Genomic DNA, 19,134 nt, shown 5'->3' with positions numbered 1-19,134 from the left:
AGACGCCATCTTTTCAACTAGCAAGATCCCACACCAACATAGTGTTATCCTTCCTGAGAACTCACGGGTGGAAGGTAAATTTTGGGAAAGAGTTCCCTAGTTCCAGACACAAGAGTCACTTTCTTGGGGACCATAATAGACTCATTGTCCATGAAGATATTTCTGACAGAAGTCAGGAAATCAAAGATTATCCACTCCTCGGCTGTCAGTGGCCCAGTGCATGGAGTTAATCGGGCTGATGGTGGCAGCAATGAACATCATCCCGTTTGCTCATTTTCATCTCAGGCCTTTGCAGTTAAACATACTCAGGCAATGGAACGAAGATTAGATTTGTCTCCCCAAATAACTCTGGAGCAGGAGACAAGGGACTCTCTTCTATGGTGGTTGTCTCTGGATCATCTCTCCCAGGGAACCTGCTTTCGCAGGCCATCTTGGGTGATTGTGACAACAGACGCCAGCCTTCTGGGGTGGGGAGCAGTCTGGGGCTCCCTCAAGGAGCAGGGAGTTTGGATACAGTCAGAGTCTGCTCTTCCTATAAACTTTCTAGAGCTGAGGGCAATCTTCAATGCTCTTTTGACCTGGTCCCAGTTAGCCTCACTCCGGTTTATCAGGTTCCAGTCGGACAACATAACTTCAGTGGCTTACATCAATCATCAAGGAGGAACAAGGAGTTCCTTAGCGATTACAGAGGTAGCCAAAATAATTCAGTGGCAGAAGCTCACTCTTGTTGCCTGTCAGTGATCCACATTCCAGGGGTGGACAATTGGGAGGCAGATTTCCTGAGCAGACAGAATTTTCATCCGGGGAGTGGGAACTCCATACGGAAGTATTTCCTAACCTAATTCTCAAGTGGGGTCACCCGGAACTGGATCTCATGGCATCCCAACAGAATGCCAAGCTCCCGAGATACGGTTCGAGGTCCAGGGACCCCCAGGCGGAACTGATAGATGCTCTGGCGGTTCCTTGGACCTTCAGTCTAGCATACCTATTCCCTCCGTTTGCTCTTCTTCCTTGGGTAATTGCTTGAATCAAACAGGAGAGGGCTTCGGTGATCCTCATAGCTCCAGCCTGGCTTCGCAGGATTTGGTATGCGGATCTGGTGGAGATGGCATCTCTACCACCTTGGAGACTTCCATTGAGGAAGGACTTTCTGATTCAGGGGCCCTTCCTGCACCCAAATCTAGTTTCTCTGAAACTGACTGCTTGGTGATTGAACGCTTAATTTTATCCAAGCGGGGGTTTTCTGATTCAGTCATAGATACCATTGTTCTGGCTCGTAAGCCTGTGACCAGAAGGATTTACCATAAAATTTGGCGTAAATACCTTTATTGGTGTGAATCCAAGGGCTACTCATGGAGTAGGGTTAGGATTCCTAGAATTTTGTCTTTTCTCCTAGAGGGTTTGGAGAAGGGTTTATCAACGAGTTCCCTAAAGGGTCAGATCTCGGCTTTATCTATTTTGTTACACAAACGTTTGGCAGATGTTCCAGATGTTTAATCATTCTGTCAGGCCTTGGTCAGGATCAGGCCTGTGTTCAAACCAGTTACTCCTCCATGGAGTCTTAATTTAGTTCTCAAGGTTCTTCAAGGGGCTCCGTTTGAGCCTATGCATTCCTTAGATATTAAGTCGTTATCTTGGAAAGTTTTATTTCTTGTTGCTATTTCTTCAGCTCGTAGAGTGTCTGAGCTCTCGGCATTGCAGTACGATTCTCCTTACCTTATTTTCCATTCAGATAAGGTAGTTTTACATACTAAACTAGGTTTTCTTCCTAAGGTTGTTTCAGATAGGAACATTAATCAGGAGATTGTTGCTTCTTCTTTGTGTCCTAATCCTCCTCCTCCTCAGAAAGAACGTCTTCTGCACAATTTGGACATGGTCCGTGCTTTAAAATTTTACTTACAAGCGACTAATGACTTTCGTCAGTCTTCTTCCTTGTTTGTGATTTTCTCTGGAAAACGTAAGGGACAGAAAGCTACGGCTACTTCTCTTTCTTTTTAGCTGAAGAGTATCATCCGTTTTGCTTATGAGACTGCTGGACAGCAGCCTCCCAAGAGAGTTACGGCTCATTCCACGAGGGCGGTTGCTTCCTCATGGGCATTCAAAAATGAAGCTTCTGTGGAACAGATTTGCAAGGCTGCAACTTGGTCCTCTCTTCGCACTTTTTCAAAGTTTTATAAATTTGACACTCTTACTTTGGCTGAGGCCGCTTTTGGGAGAAAGGTTCTTCAAGCAGTGGTGCCTTCCGTTAAGTTCCCTGTCTTGTCCCTCCCGTATCATCTGTGTACTCTAGCTTGGGTATCCCATTAGTAATTAAGATGATCAGTGGACTCATCATGTCTTAAAAAAGAAAAGAAAATTTATGCCTACCTGATAAATTTGTTTCTTTTTAGACATGATAAGTCCACGGCCTGCCCTGTTCTTTTAGACATGTTGTTGGTTATTATAAACTTCAGACACCTCTGCACCTTGGCTTTTCCTTTCTCTTCTTAACTTCGGTCGAAAGACTGGAGTGGGAGGTAAGGGAGGAGTTATTTAACAGCTCTGCTGTGGTGCTCTTTGCCTCCTCCTGCTGACCAGGAGGTGAATATCCCATTAGTAATTAAGTTGATCCGTGGACTCATCGTGTCTAAAAAGAAACAAATTTATCAGGTAAGCATAATTTTTTTTTTTTTTTTTTTATACCAAAGCAAGTGGTCCATAGTGGACCTTTAAAGACATGTGTCAGTTGTTGACTATATGGGGAAATCGCTTCTAAAATGGCCACACCTGTGTTCCCAATTCTACTTTTGGGGGTATATGATTACCCTAAACCCTATGGGTCTCAGTAAAACAAACACTAGCACACATAGTATTGTTGTTCTTCCTTTTGTTACACATTATTGTACATCCAGTAGTTTCTCATGTTACTCTCTTGTTTCTCATTGACTGGAAATAGCAATGCAAATATAACAAATATAGGGGATATTGGGTACGCATTTTAATATCTTAAATATCAAAGAACCTTAATCTTTAGCTGTATAAAAACCATGGCAATGTATAAAAAAAATTTGGCTACAATTATCTAGGATTTGAAAAGATTCTGTAAAAGTGATTATCCTATTAAAGGACCACACAGACAAAAAATAAAAAACACAAAAGAAATAGCAATGTAAATGTAATCTTATTTGCTTGAGTAGAAAGGTTTCTAAGTTCAGGGTGGGCTTTGTTTCTCCATGATTCAGTTTGTTGCTTTCTCTCCCTCTCTTGCCGACAGTACAGTCTTTGGAGAGAATCCTGCGCTCCCTGGGGACTCCTAGCGATACCGAAGAACTGAGAGATCGGCTGTAAGTTTTCATCACTGCTTCATTCCCTGCAGTAACGTCCTGTGCTCTCGGCTGTCCTCACACCAGTCAGCTAATTTTATTAGACTCCATATCAGCATTTCCTCTGCGGAGGGAAACAATATTGATTCTTATGATTTTGATGGGAAATAAACATTGTCGCTGCATGGTTTCTCATACTCCCAACAGAGACAGTAAGAAATAACACCTCCTCTCTTTGCTGAAACGCATCTTTCTAGCCATGTTTCATGTGCCCCTTGTCAAAGAAACTTCCTTAAAGCAGCGTGTGTCTGTCAGAAAAACAGGAACAGCACAACACTCTAAAAGAGAGGTTTTGTTCTTTGTTTTTCTTCAAGTTTTATTCCATGTTTTTACTTTATTACAAATCTTTGTGTACCTAGAGCATTAAATGGGCAGTAAAGTCAACATTAAACATTCAGGATTCAAATACAGCATGCAATTTCCAATTTATTTCTGTTATCAATTTTGCTTTAATCCCTTGGTATCCTTTGTTAAAGAGTAAACCTAGGTAGGATCATAAGGGCTCAGGAGTGTGCACGTGTCTTTAAAACTCTCTGGCAGCAGTGTTTTGCAACATTGTTTTTAGCACTGTTATACATTGTTGCAAACACTGCTGTCATAGAGTACTAGACACACTCCTGAGTTCCTTTGAGCCTACCTAGATTAACACTTCAACAAAGAATATAGAGAGCCAATGAAAATTTGATAATAGAACTATATTGGAGCGTTTTTTTTTTAAATTTGCATTCTTTATCTAAACCATGAATGTTTAGTTTTGACTTTTCTGCCCTTTTACTGACTTTTCTGATTACTTTTCAAGCTTATTTTAGCCATGCAGGGCCTAGCCCATAGTTGATAGAGTGCCATTATGTTGGGAAATAGATATTTTAACATATGCAGATCAATGAGTGTGCATAGTAGCAAAGCATATGTAGGATTTCTACATGTAAGAATATGCTCCTTGTTAATATAAATATCTGTAGACTTTTAATAAACTGTGTTGTAACAATTTCCATTCTAAGGGGAATTCTAATGTGAAATGACATCATCTAATTAACTCAAGCCTGTCTGTCATTGTGCATTACTGACTTTAGCTTACTTATGTTTAACATTTGTTAGTCACCTAGAAGCCCCCAACATTGCAGCTCCAAAGCAGAAATACGCCAGTGATTAACCGCTGCACTTAACTGACTCTGTCCTTATGCAGAGCTGCAAATGCTCTAACAAATTAGGATATGCAATTTTTTTCCATTTGAATGTTGTCCCTTTAACTACTTTAAAGAGCATGCCTGCAAGTACTGTACATGCAGCTTAAGAGCATATCTTTAACCAGGATCATTTTCTAAGAGAGCAGGTTTTGTTATTTTTTTCTCCGCTAAAAAGGCTTCAATAAGAAGTACCTACTTGTCTTCAGCATAGACCTATCATGTTAGTGTTTGTCTTGCTGCTGGGTTAGGAGCGGCTAGGCCTAGCAACATGATTACAATCTAGGTAGACACAGTTTGCCAACTGGAGGGAGATTGTGGTGTTTATGTAAATTTCCTAAATCATTATAAGGAAACGCACTGCTTTTGAACTTCATGTCAGATTCACAGCAAATTGCTTAAACCCACTGGCTGCTAAAGAGACTGGATTTTCAGTTTCAGTGTGGAAGACAACAGGGTATAATTCCTCCACAATGTTTACCCAAGAATCCCCCCTTTTAGGTAAAGGAATGAACAATCCTCTGATATACATGGGATCAATAGAAACATGAAAGAAAAGGAAACGGTCTTTCTGTGTCCCTAACTAGCAAGAGGTGCAAGAGACTCTTTATTTTAAAGAGCAAAGTAAGTCCTCCTTATGAATAGAGTTAGATATCTCCCTAGGCGCAGGTGACCACAATAGAAATAGTGATCGTCTATAGCATCATATACCAGAGAGGTGTTTAAGAATATCATTCTTCTTCTTTTTACTTTAAGAGGTGCATGCTCTGCTATGATTCTGGTGAGCATGGTAGTAAGTGTGATAAGTTTGTAGCAGGCAACAGGGAGGTGTCTAATAGGGAGAGGGTGCTTTCTCCTTTTAAACTAGAGAGAGGTATGAGGTGCTTTAATAGAAAACAAATAGATCCCCTGTTTTCATGGCTATTTAATAAGTATAGTTGTTGGTACCCATTGAGCACATAACCCTTAATAATTGCTTTTAAATTCCATAAGAAAAACACACACACACCTACCTCATATAGAAGAGGTGATTACCCTTATTCATATGATAGGTCACATTCCCGTTTAGCTAGCACTCATTGTTCTCTCGGCTGTAAATGTAATTCCTTCTTTTTTTTTCATCAGATGGTGAGTCATCATCATTTGTGGGAATTCCCCTCCTGACCACTAGGTGGAGGCAAAATATATCCCAACCCATCAGAGCTTTACATTCCTCCCACTTCCTATGATTCTTAGTCATTTTCTTTTGCTTGCTTGATGAGGACTGATGTAGTCTCTTAGTTTTTTTTGCGCAGTCTGGAAGTCCTGGAGTGCCTAGGGAGTTTGGTCTCCTCCTGAGGCAAGGTTACCCATAATTATTCTGAAACTCTCTGCTATATTAAGAGCTTTCTAGAGTTTGTCCAACATCAGACAGGAATCTTTTCTGCAATTCCAGCCAGTGTCACGCAATGGCTTATGTCAAGCATTAGGGAGGAATTCGCAGTTCCTTATTGATGAGAGAAGTGTACGTCATCACCAGCTGGGAAGAACATGATCATTGAATGATTTCTTCTTTACATAATTGGATGGCAGTCTTTTTCATGGTCTCTAAATTAGGAATATTTTGAGACATTGGAGTCTGCCAGAGATTGATCTCATGGCGTCTCAGTATTGTGCCAGGTCTCGAGAACCTGAATCTGAAAGATGCCATAGAGCACTGGTTTTCAAACCTATCCTTAGGCTTCCCTAACAGGGCAGATTGTAAAAATATCTGAACTAGCACACAGGTGAAATAATCAGCTGATTTATAAACATGTTTATTTTATCTGCTCTCCCCCAAGGTGAGCCTGAAAATCTGGCCTGTTAGGGAGGCCTGAGGACAGGTTTGAAAACCAGTACCCTAGAAGTTTCCTGGTGATTCACCCTGATTTACAATTTTCCATTTCTGCTTCTATCCCGAGTGATAGCCAGAATCAAGAAGGTACAATCCTCAGCAACTCTGATTGCTCTTGTGTTTGGTTTGTGGATCTAGTTCAGTTGTCCTCATACCCATCTTGGAGATTTCCTCTAAAAAGCGATCTTTTTTTCAAGGTATTTTCTTTTATGAATACATCAAAACTCTGAATGGTGTCTCAGAGTTTTTTTTCTGACAAGGTTATTGTTACATTGAGTTCTAGCTCTTGAGTTCTTGCAGGAGGGTTTGGATAAGGGCTTGTCAGCCACTTCTCTTAAGGGTCAGATTTCAGTTATTTCTGTTTTGTTGGATATAAAATTGGAAAATTAAACATTTTATACTTATATTCAGGCTCTGATCAGAATCAAACCAGTTTATGCGGAGCATTCTACTAGAGCAGTGGCCACTTCTTGGGCATATTTGCAAGGCAGCTACTTGATATTCTTTGTACACTTTTTTCACTTTTTCATGTTTTAGCATTTTGATGTGTATGCCTCTTTTGATAGGAAAGTTCTGCCATCTGTAGTGCCTGATCAGTAATGTACCTGCCTTCACTCTTGTCTCACCCTATTTCATGATGGTCTCGTGGGCTCCACTGCTTGGTTATAGATTCTCAAACTCATGGACTCTCATCATCTGATGAAGGAAAACAAAATGTACGCTTACTTGATAAATCAATTTATTTCATAATGGTAAGAGTCCACAAGCCCTGCCTTTTCTTTTTGTTCAGCGGGTAAAAGTACTTGTTTCTCTTGTTAAGTGTATCCAGTCCACGGATCATCCATTACTTGTGGGATATTCTCCTTCCCAACAGGAATTTGCAAGAGGATCACCCACAGCAGAGCTGCTATATAGCTCCTCCCCTCACTGCCATATCCAGTCATTCTCTTGCAACTCTCAACTAAGATGGAGCAATGCTCTGCTAACTTATTACATACACCGTAAAAATTTCGTTAGTGTAACTGCATTTTTTCACTGTTATTTCAAAATTTGGGAAAATTTGTGTTTCTTAAAGGCGCAGTAACGTTTTTTATATTGCTTGTAAACTTGTTTTAAAGTGTTTTCCAAGCTTGCTAGTCTCATTGATAGTCTGTTTAAACATGTCTGACACAGAGGAACCTACTTGTTCATTATGTTTGAAAGCCATGGTGGAGCCCCATAGGAGAATGTGTACTAAATGTATTGATTTCACTTTAAACAGTAAAGATCAGTCTTTATCTATAAAAGAATTATCACCAGAGGAATCTGTCGAGGGGGAAGTTATGCCGACTAACTCTCCCCACATGTCAGACCCTTTGCCTCCCGCTCAGGGGACGCACGCTAATATGGCGCCAATTACATCAGGGACGCCAATAGCGATTACCTTGCAGGACATGGCTGCAATCATGAATAATACCCTGTCAGAGGTATTATCTAGATTGCCTGAATTAAGAGGCAAGCGCGATAGTTCTGGGGTTAGGAGAGATACAGAGGGGGCAAATGCTGTTAGAGCCATGTCTGATACTGCGTCACAGTATGCAGAACATGAGGACGGAGAGCTTCAGTCTGTGGGTGACATCTCTGACTCGGGGAAACCTGATTCAGAGATTTCTAATTTTAAATTTAAGCTTGAGAACCTCCGTGTATTGCTTGGGGAGGTATTAGCTGCTCTGAATGACTGTAACACAGTTGCAATTCCAGAGAAATTGTGTAGGCTGGATAGATACTATGCGGTGCCGGTGTGTACTGACGTTTTTCCTATACCTAAAAGGCTTACAGAAAATATTAGCAAGGAGTGGGATAGACCCGGTGTGCCCTTTTCCCCACCTCCTATATTTAGAAAAATGTTTCCAATAGACGCCACTACACGGGACTTATGGCAGACGGTCCCTAAGGTGGAGGGAGCAGTTTCTACTTTAGCAAAGCGTACCACTATCCCGGTTGAGGACAGTTGTGCTTTTTCAGATCCAATGGATAAAAAAATTGGAGGGTTACCTTAAGAAAATGTTTATTCAACAAGGTTTTATTTTACAGCCCCTTGCATGCATTGCACCTGTCACTGCTGCGGCGGCATTCTGGTTTGAGGCCCTGGAAGAGGCCATCCAGGCAGCTCCATTGAATGAAATTATTGACAAGCTTAGAACGCTTAAGCTAGCTAACTCATTTGTTTCTGATGCCATTGTTCATTTGACTAAATTAACGGCTAAGAATTCCGGATTCGCCATCCAGGCGCGTAGGGCGCTATGGCTTAAATCCTGGTCAGCTGACGTGACTTCAAAGTCTAAATTACTAAACATTCCTTTCAAGGGGCAGACCTTATTCGGGCCTGGCTTGAAGGAAATTATTGCTGACATTACTGGAGGCAAGGGTCATACCCTTCCTCAGGACAGGGCCAAATCAAAGGCCAAACAGTCTAATTTTCGTGCCTTTTGAAATTTCAAGGCAGGAGCAGCATCAACTTCCTCCGCTTCAAAAAAAAGAGGGAACTGTTGCTCATTCCAGACAGGCCTGGAAACCTTACCAGTCCTGGGACAAGGGCAAGCAGGCCAGAAAGCCTGCAGCTGCCCCCAAGACAGCATGAAGGAACGGCCCCCTATCCGGAAACGGATCTAGTGGGGGGCAGACTTTCTCTCTTCGCCCAGGCGTGGGCAAGAGATGTTCAGGATCCCTGGGCATTGGAGATCATATCTCAGGGATATTTTCTGGACTTCAAAGCTTCTCCTCCACAAGGGAGGTTTCATCTTTCAAGGTTATCAGCAAACCAGATAAAGAAAGAGGCATTCCTAAGCTGTGTTCAAGACCTCCTAGTAATGGGAGTGATCCATCCAGTTCTGCGGACGGAACAAGGACAGGGATTTTATTCAAATCTGTTTGTGGTTCCCAAGAAAGAGGGAACCTTCAGACCAATCTTGGATCTAAAGATCTTAAACAAATTCCTCAGAGTTCCATCATTCAAAATGGAAACTATTCGGACCATCCTACCCATGATCCAAGAGGGTCAGTACATGACCACAGTGGACTTAAAGGATGCCTACCTTCACATACTGATTCACAAAGATCATCATCGGTTCCTAAGGTTTGCCTTTCTAGACAGTCATTACCAATTTGTAGCTCTTCCCTTCGGGTTGGCCACTGCCCCGAGAATTTTTACAAAGGTTCTGGGCTCACTTCTGGCGGTTCTAAGACCGCGAGGCATAGCGGTGGCTCCGTATCTAGACGACATCCTGATACAGGCGTCAAGCTTTCAAATTGCCAAGTCTCATACAGAGATAGTTCTGGCATTTCTGAGGTCGCATGGGTGGAAAGTGAACGTGGAAAAGAGTTCTCTATCACCACTCACAAGAGTCTGCTTCCTAGGGACTCTTATAGATTCTGTAGAGATGAAAATTTACCTGACGGAGTCCAGGTTATCAAAACTTCTAAATGCTTGCCGTGTCCTTCATTCCATTCCACGCCCGTCAGTGGCTCAGTGCATGGAAGTAATCGGCTTAATGGTAGCGGCAATGGACATAGTGCCATTTGTGCGCCTGCATCTCAGACCGCTGCAATTATGCATGCTAAGTCAGTGGAATGGGGATTACTCAGATTTGTCCCCTCTACTAAATCTGGATCAAGAGACCAGAGATTCTCTTCTCTGGTGGCTTTCTCGGGTCCATCTGTCCAAGGGTATGACCTTTCACAGGACAGATTGGACGATTGTAACAACAGGTGCCAGCCTTCTAGGTTGGGGCGCAGTCTGGAACTCCCTGAAGGCTCAGGGATCGTGGACTCAGGAGGAGAAACTCCTCCCAATAAATATTCTGGAGTTAAGAGCAATATTCAAGGCTCTTCTAGCTTGGCCTCAGTTAGCAACACTGAGGTTCATCAGATTTCAGTCGGACAACATCACGACTGTGGCTTACATCAACCATCAAGGGGGAACCAGGAGTTCCCTAGCGATGTTAGAAGTCTCAAAGATAATTCGCTGGGCAGAGTCTCACTCTTGCCACCTGTCAGCGATCCACATCCCAGGCGTAGAGAACTGGGAGGCGGATTTTCTAAGTCGTCAGACTTTTCATCCGGGGGAGTGGGAACTCCATCCGGAGGTGTTTGCTCAACTGGTCCATCGTTGGGGCAAACCAGAACTGGATCTCATGGCGTCTCGCCAGAACGCCAAGCTTCCTTGTTACGGATCCAGGTCCAGGGACCCGGGAGCAACGCTGATAGATGCTCTAGCAGCTCCTTGGTTCTTCAACCTGGCCTATGTGTTTCCACCGTTTCCTCTGCTCCCTCGACTGATTGCCAAAATCAAACAGGAGAGAGCATCAGTGATTCTGATAGTGCCTGCGTGGCCACGCAGGACCTGGTATGCAGACCTAGTGGACATGTCATCTCTTCCACCATGACCTTCTAATACAAGGTCCTTTCAATCATCCAAATCTAATTTCTCTGAGACTGACTGCATGGAGATTGAACGCTTGATTCTATCAAGGCGTAGCTTCTCCGAGTCAGTCATTGATACCTTAATACAGGCTCGGAAGCCTGTCACCAGGAAAATCTACCATAAGATATGGCGTAAATATCTTTATTGGTGTGAATCCAAGAGTTACTCATGGAGTAAGGTTAGGATTCCTAGGATATTGTCCTTTCTCCAAGAGGGTTTGGACAAAGGCTTATCAGCTAGTTCTTTAAAAGGACAGATCTCTGCTCTGTCTATTCTTTTGTCAGGCTTTGGTTAGGATTAAGCCTTTGTTTAAAACTGTTGCTCCCCCGTGGAGCTTAAACTTGGTTCTTAAAGTTCTTCAGGGAGTTCCGTTTGAACCCCTTCATTCCATTGATATTAAACTTTTATCTTGGAAAGTTCTGTTTTTGATGGCTATTTCCTTGGCTCGAAGAGTCTCTGAGTTATCTGCCTTACATTGTGATTCTCCTTATCTGATTTTTCATTCAGACAAGGTAGTTCTGCGTACCAAACCTGGGTTTTTACCTAAGGTGGTTTCTAACAGGAATATCAATCAAGAGATTGTTGTTCCATCATTGTGTCCTAATCCTTCTTCAAAGAAGGAACGTCTTTGCATAATCTGGACGTAGTCCGTGCCTTGAAGTTTTACTTACAGGCTACTTAAGATTTTCGTCAAACATCTGCCCTGTTTGTCATTTACTCTGGACAGAGGAGAGGTCAAAAAGCTTCGGCTTCGGAGCATAATACGCTTAGCCTATGAGACGACTGGACAGCAGCCCCCTGAAAGGATTACAGCTCATTCTACTAGAGCTGTGGCTTCCACCTGGGCCTTTAAAAATGAGGCCTCTGTTGAACAGATTTGCAAGGCTGCGACTTGGTCTTTGCTTCACACCTTTTCAAAATTTTACACTTTTGCTTCTTCAGAGGCTGTTTTTGGGAGAAAGGTTCTACAGGCAGTGGTTCCTTCCGTTTAATTTACTGCCTTGTCCCTCCCATCATCCGTGTACTTTAGCTTTGGTATTGGTATCCCACAAGTAATGGATGATCCGTGGACTGGATACACTTAACAAGAGAAACCATAATTTATGCTTACCTGATAAATTTATTTCTCTTGTAGTGTATCCAGTCCACGGCCCGCCCTGTCCTTTTAAGGCAGGTCTAAATTTGAATTAAACTACAGTCACCACTGAACCCTATGGTTTCTCCTTTCTCGTCTTGTTTCGGATCGAATGACTGGATATGGTAGTGAGGGGAAGAGCTATATAGCAGCTCTGCTGTGGGTGATCCTCTTGCAACTTCCTGTTGGGAAGGAGAATATCCCACAAGTAATGTATGATCCGTGGACTGGATACACTACAAGAGAAATAAATTTATCAGGTAAGCATAAATTATGTTTTTCCACTTCTTTACCCCACTTTATCTTTTATGTTTTCCTCATCTACTTGGCTATATGTATGACTGAGGATCTTGGGAAGTTGAAAGGATCTAAAGCTGTGGAGTGTTGGTACTGCTCATGTAGTCACTAAATCAATCCGCATGGAAGAACCATAAGTGCCTGGAACATAATCACAGGGAAGGGGAAGAAGGCTGTTTAATCACTTCCCCAATATATAGAAGGATGTGACATCCCTTTTACAGATAAGCAACCCTGAGTCTTAACAGCTAATTGGTGACTGTCATATCAACAGTGAATATTTATTTTGCATGATGTACCACTGATTCATCCTAACTTGTGGGGTATTGTCCTTCCTGACAGGAAGTAGCAAAGAGAGCACCACAGCAGAGCTGTCTATATAGCTCCCCCCTTAACTCCACTCCCCAGTCATTCTCTTTGCTGGCTCTAAGCAGGAAGAGTAAAGAGAAGAGGTGTTAAACTGTTTTATTTTATCTTCAATCAAGTGTTTGTAATTTTAAATGGTACCGGTGTTGTACTATTTACTCTCAGGCAGGACATAGATGAAGATTCCTGCCTGGAGGATGATGATCTTAACATTTGTAACTAAGGTCCACTGCTGTACCCACAGAAGCTGAGGAGTACAGGAAAACTTCAGTGTGAGGAACGGTTTCTTGCTATACAGCAATAAGGTATGTTCAGTCATATTTAACTCAGAAAGGCTGACAATGTCCCCATTAGGGGAAGGGTGAGCAGTAATCCTAGTGTTATCAGAGGTTTTTACTAGCTTTCATAAAGGGTTATTTTTTTGTGGGCACTCAGTTTGTTATGTGAATTTGGGACAAACGTTTTTGTGTCTGGGAGTAACGTTTTCTGTTTTATGGGACATTTGCTTGAGGGTTCTTTGGGGTTGTTTATAACCCACATGGCTTTCAGGCAGGGTTTGGTAGTTTTGTGTAGGCCCCAGCAACATCAAATGAGGTGGGCTGGGCCTACATTTACAAGCAGCAAGCAACTTCTCCTGAGGTCCTGATAGTCTTCTGAGGGACTAATTGAAGCTTTAAACCCCATATTATCGCTTCCTAAGGGCAGGTAGGGCCACAGCAGAACTGTGGTAAGGTGCTTTAGGAGGTTTTAACCGGTTTTAGACATATTTCAATCCGTTTTTTTCATTTGGGGGTTTATTGCTTATTAACTTGTGGTTCAATCCTTCTAAAGCTTAGTGGGTACACTGTTAAAATTTCAGAAAAATTTAAGCAATTTTAAACTGTTTTGCAGTTTGTGTATGCTTTTTTTTCTCTTAAAGGCACAGTACCGTTTTTGCAAATTGTGTTTTTTTCATTAAATAAAGTGTTTTCCAAGCTTGCTTGCTTTATTACTAGTCTGTTAAACATGTCTGACACTGAGGAAACTCATTGTTCAATTTGTTTAGAAGCCATTGTGGAACGCCCTCTTAGAATGTGTCCCACTTGTACTGATATGTCTATAAATTGCAAACAGCATATTTTGACTTATAAAAGTTTGGCATTAGATGATTCTCAGACAGAAGGAAATCAGGTTTTGCCATCTAGTTCTCCCCAAGTGTCAGAACCAGTAATGCCCGCACAAGCGACGCCAAGTACTTCTAGTGCGTCTAATTCTTTCACCTTGCAAGATATGGCTTCAGTTATGAATACTACCCTCACAGAGGTTTTATCTAATCTTCCTGGTTTGCAAGGGAAGTGCAGTAGCTCTGGGTTAAGAACAAATGCTGAGCCTTCTGAGGCATTTTTTTATTAGCCATATCCGATATTCCCTAACAATGTTCTGAGGTAGGGATGAGGGATTTGCTGTCTGAGGGAGAGATTTCTGATTCAGGAAAGATGTTCTCTCAGACAAATTCAGATATGACGGCATTTAAATTTAAGCTAGAGCACCTCCGCTTATTGCTCAGGGAGGTTTTAGCTATTCTGGATGTTTGTGACCCTATTGTAGTTCTAGAGAAATTGTGTAAAATGGACAAATATTTAGAGGTTCCTGTTTACACTGATGTGTTTCCAGTCCCTAAGAGGATTTCGGACATTGTTACTAAGGAGTGGGATAAACCAGGTATTCCGTTCTCTCCTCCTCCTGTTTTTAAGAATTTGTTTCCCATTTCTGACACCGTAAAGGACTCATGGCAGACGGTCCCTAAGGTGGAGGGAGCTATTTCTACCCTGGCTAAGCGTACAACTATACCTATTGAAGACAGTTGTGCTTTCATTGATCCTATGGATAAAAAATTAGATGGTCTCCTAATGAAAATTTTTGTTAATCAAGGTTTTCTTCTTCAACCTATAGCATGCATTGTTCCTGTAACCACTGTAGCTGCCTTTTGGTTTGAAGCTCTAGGATTGGCTCTTCAGATGGAGTCCCCACTAGATGATATTTTGGACAGAATTAAGGCTCTTAAGTTGGCTAATTCTTTTATTACAGACGCCGCTTTTTATCTTGCTAAATTAGCTACTAAGAATTCAGGTTTTGCCATTTTAGCGCATAGAGCGTTATGGCTTAAGCCCGGGTCAGCTGATGTGTCATCTAAATCTAAGCTTTTGTCCATCCCTTTCAAAGGTAAGACCCTATTCGGGCTTGCATTGAAAGAGATCATTTCAGACATTACTGGAGGGAAGGGTCATACCCTCCCTCAGGATTAGTCAAATAAGACAAGGACCAAACAAAATAATTTTCATTCCTTTCGAATCTTCAAAAGTGTTCCCTCTACCTCTTCCCCTGCTGCAAAGCAAGAAGGGAACTTTACTCAATCCAAGCCAACCTGGAGACCTAATCAGGCTTGGAACAAGGGTAAACAGGCCAAAAAGCCTGCTGCTGCCACTAAGTCAGCATGAAGGGGTAGCCCCCGATCTGGGACTGGATCTAGTAGAGTGGAGACTCTCTCTCTTTGCTCAGGCCTGGGCAAGAGACGTTCAGGATTCCTGGGCAGTAGAAATTGTAACCCAGGGATACCTTCTAGATTTCAAGGATTCCCCTCCAAGGGGGAGGTTCCATCTTTCTCAATTGTCTGTAAACCCGACAATAAGAGAGGCGTTCTTACGCTGTGTAGAAGACCTTTTTACCATGGGAGTGATCTGCCCAGTTCCAAAAGCAGAACAGGGGCAGGGGTTCTACTCCAATCTGTTTATAGTTCCCAAAAAGGAGGGAAACTTCAGACCTAAACCAGTTCCTAAAAGTTCCATCTTTCAAGATGGAGACCATTCGGACTATCTTACCATTGATCCAGGAGGGTCAATATAAGACCACCGTGCACTTAAAGGATGCGTATCTGCACATTCCTATCCACAAAGATCATCACCAGTTCCTCAGGTTCGCCTTTCTGGACAAGCATTATCAGTTTGTGGCTCTTCCTGTTGGGTTGGGCACGGCGCCGCAAATCTTCACAAGGGTGCTAGTGTCCCTTCTGGCGGTTCTAAGGCCACGGGGCATAGCAGTGGCGCCTCATCTAGAAGACATTCTAATTCAAGCGTCGTCCTTCCAACTAGCCAAGTCTCACACGGACTTAGTGTTGGCCTTTCTAAGGTCTCACGGGTGGAAAGTGAACGTAAAAAAGAGTTCTCTTTCCCCCCTCACAAGAGTTTAATTTCTAGGGACTCTGATAGACTCGGTGGACATGAAAATATTTCTGACGGAGGTCAGGAAATCAAAGATTTTGTCCACCTGCCGAGCTCTTCATTCCATTCCTCGGCCGTCCTCTTCATTCCATTCCTCGACCGTCAGTGGCTCAGTGTATGGAGGTAATCGGACTTATGGTAGCGGCTATGGACATGGTTCCGTTTGCTAGCTTGCATCTCAGACCACTGCAACTATGCCTGCTCAATCAGTGGAATGGGGATTATGTGGATTTATCTCCTCAGATAAATCTGGATCCAGAGACCAGAGACTCTCTTCTTTGGTGGTTGTCACAGGATCATCTGTCCCAGGGAATGTGTTTCCGCAGGCCAGAATGGGTTATAGTGATGACGGACGCCAGTCTTCTGGGCTGGGGTGCAGTCTGGAATTCCCTGAAAGCTCAGGGTTTGTGGACTCGGGAGGAGGCTCTCCTACCGATAAATATTCTGGAATTAAGAGAGATATTCAATGCTCTCAAGGCATGGCCTCAGCTGGCTTCGGCCAGATTCATCAGGTTTCAGTCAGACAACATCACGACTGTGGCTTATATCAATCATCAGGGCGGAACAAAGAGTTCCTTAGCGATGATAGAGGTCTCAAGGATAATCCAATGGGCAGAGGCTCACTCTTGCCATTTGTCAGCGATCTATATCCCAGGTGTAGAGAACTGGGATGCAGATTTTCTAAGTCGTCAGACTTTTCATCCGGGGGAGTGGGAACTCCATCCGGAGGTGTTTGCTCAGCTGGTTTGGCTATGAGGCACACCAGAGTTGGATCTGATGGCGTCTCGTCAGAACGCCAAACTTCCTCGTTACGGCTCCAGGTCAAGGGATCCTCAGGCTGTACTGACAGATGCTCTAGCAGTACCCTGGTCGTTCAACCTGGCTTATGTGTTTCCACCTTTCCCTCTCCTTCCACGTCTGATTGCCAGAATCAAACAGGAGAGAGCATCAGTGATTTTGATAGCGCCTGCGTGGCCACGCAGAACTTGGTATGCAGACCTGGTGGACATGTCATCCCTTCCACCATGGTCTCTGCCATTGAGACAGGACCTTCTGATTCAAGGTCCATTCAAGCATTCAAATCTAATTTCTCTGCAACTGACTGCTTGGAGATTGAACGCTTGATTCTATCAAAGCGGGGTTTCTCTGAGTCAGTCATAAATACCTTGATTCAGGCTCGAAAGCCTGTTACCAGGAAAATTTAATCATAAGATATGGAATATATATCTTTTTTGGTGCGAATCCAAAGGCTTCTCCTGGAGTAAAATCAGGATTCCTAGGATTTTGTCTTTTCTCCAAGAGGGATTGGAGAAAGGATTATCAGCTAGTTCCCTAAAGGGACAGATAGCTGCTCTGTCTATTTTGTTGCACAAGCGTCTGGCAGATGTTTCAGACGTTCAGGCTTTTTGTCAGGCTTTAGTTAGAATTAAGCCTGTGTTTAAACCTATTGCTCCTCCATGGAGTCTAAATTTAGTTCTTTTATCTTGGAAAATTTTGTTCCTAGTTGCTATCTCTTCAGCTCGAAGAGTTTCTGAACTATCTGCATTACAATGTGACTCTCCTTATCTTGTGCTCCATGCTGATAAGGTGGTTTTGCGTACCAAGCCTGGGTTCCTACCTAAGGTTGTTACTAACAGGAATATCAATCAAGAAATTGTTGTTCCTTCTCTGTATCCTATTCCTTCTTGTAAGAAGGAACGTCTGTTGCACAACTTGGACGTAGTTCGTGCTTTGAAATTTTATTTGCAGGCAACCAAAGATTTTCGTCAAACATCTTCTTTGTTTGTTTTCTATTCTGGAAAGCGTAGGGGTCAAAAGGCTACGGCGACTTCTCTTTCCTTTTGGCTGAAAAGCATCATCCGTTTAGCTTATGAGACTGCTGGACAGCAGCCTCCTGAAAGGATTACAGCTCATTCTACTAGAGCGGTAGCTTCCACATGGGCTTTTAAAAATGATGCTTCTGTTGAACAGATTTATAAGGCTGCGACTTGGTCGTTGCTTCATACCTTTTCAAAATTTTATAAATTTTATACTTTTGCTTCTTCGGATGAATCCGTGGACTCGGTACATCATGCAAAAGAAAATGAAATTTATGCTTACCTGATAAATGTCTTTCTTTTGCGATGTACCGAGTCCACGGCCTGCCATGTCTATTCAAGACAGATAGTGTTTTTTTATGTAAACTTCAGTCACCTCTGCACCTTATAGTTTCTCCTTTTCTTCCTTGGCCTTCGGTTGAATGACTGGGGGGTGGAGTTAAGGGGGGAGCTATATAGACAGCTCTGCTGTGGTGCTCTCTTTGCTACTTCCTGTCAGGAAGGACAATATCCCACAAGTTAGGATGAATCCGTGGACTCGGTACATCGCAAAAGAAAGAAATTTATCAGGTAAGCATAAATTTTGTTTTCACAACATTGGTATTATATTGAGGAGTCCAGCAACTCCAAAGAATCCCCTTTTCTCCGAATCACATAAAGCTGCCATAAGACCCTTTTTTTGAAAGAGCCCACACGTTAAGTTAAAGGGACATTGAACCCAATTTCCTATTATCAATTTTGCTTAATTCTCTTGCTATCTTTATTTGAAAAGCAAGATTGTAAGTTTAGAAGCCGGCCAATCTTTGGTTCACAACCTGGGTTGTTTTTGCTGATTGGTCTGCCACCAATAAACAAGTGCTGTCCAGGGTCTGAACCAAAAATTGGCTCGCTCCATAGCTTCGATGCCTTCTTTTTCAAATAAAGATAGCAATATAATGAAGAAAATTAATTATAGGAGTAAATTAGACAGTTGCTTAAAATGTCATGCTTTGTCTGAATCATGAAAGAAAAAAATGTGGGTTTAGTGTCCCTTTAAGTTTCTCCTTGTAACAGTGATATGATAGTAACTAAATATAACATTGTGGTAAGCACTATTCACATTGCTTATTATTTTTCATTGTGTCATATTTGTGTGTTTGTGTGCATGTTGTGTGCTTATAGATAGATAAAGCTAAATAGATGGATAGATAGATGCATGGAAAGTATGGACAGACAGAAAAAGCAAGATAGACCAACAGATGAATGTTTATTTGAAAGAGTAGAAGGGGGGTAACTTTAGTAGGTACAAAATAATAGGTGACAATTTATGGAAAACATATAGAATGATGTATTAGTGTGCAAGTTTGGGCGAGGCGAGGACTATGCATACATTATTAAAATG

General features: G+C 42.4%; 1 protein-coding gene across 3 annotated transcripts in view; it reads left to right on the top strand.

The window, feature by feature from the left end:
* TSNARE1 (t-SNARE domain containing 1) overlaps window positions 1-19,134 on the top strand; it is a 1,244,582-nt gene that overhangs the window by 664,015 nt on the left and 561,433 nt on the right. For 2 of the 3 annotated variants that reach the window (XM_053715403.1, XM_053715402.1), the window contains exon 4: window positions 3,254-3,323. In XM_053715403.1, the coding sequence (XP_053571378.1) occupies window positions 3,254-3,323 (70 nt within the window). The remainder of the gene's footprint in view (window positions 1-3,253; window positions 3,324-19,134) is intronic. The other variant, XM_053715404.1, reaches the window with a different exon arrangement.

This window comes from Bombina bombina, chromosome 5, assembly GCF_027579735.1.
Source record: "Bombina bombina isolate aBomBom1 chromosome 5, aBomBom1.pri, whole genome shotgun sequence".
NCBI classification, from domain to species: domain Eukaryota; kingdom Metazoa; phylum Chordata; class Amphibia; order Anura; family Bombinatoridae; genus Bombina; species Bombina bombina.
The sequence above is the reverse complement of the archived record's forward strand: the minus strand, read 5'-3'. Positions and strand labels throughout refer to the sequence as shown.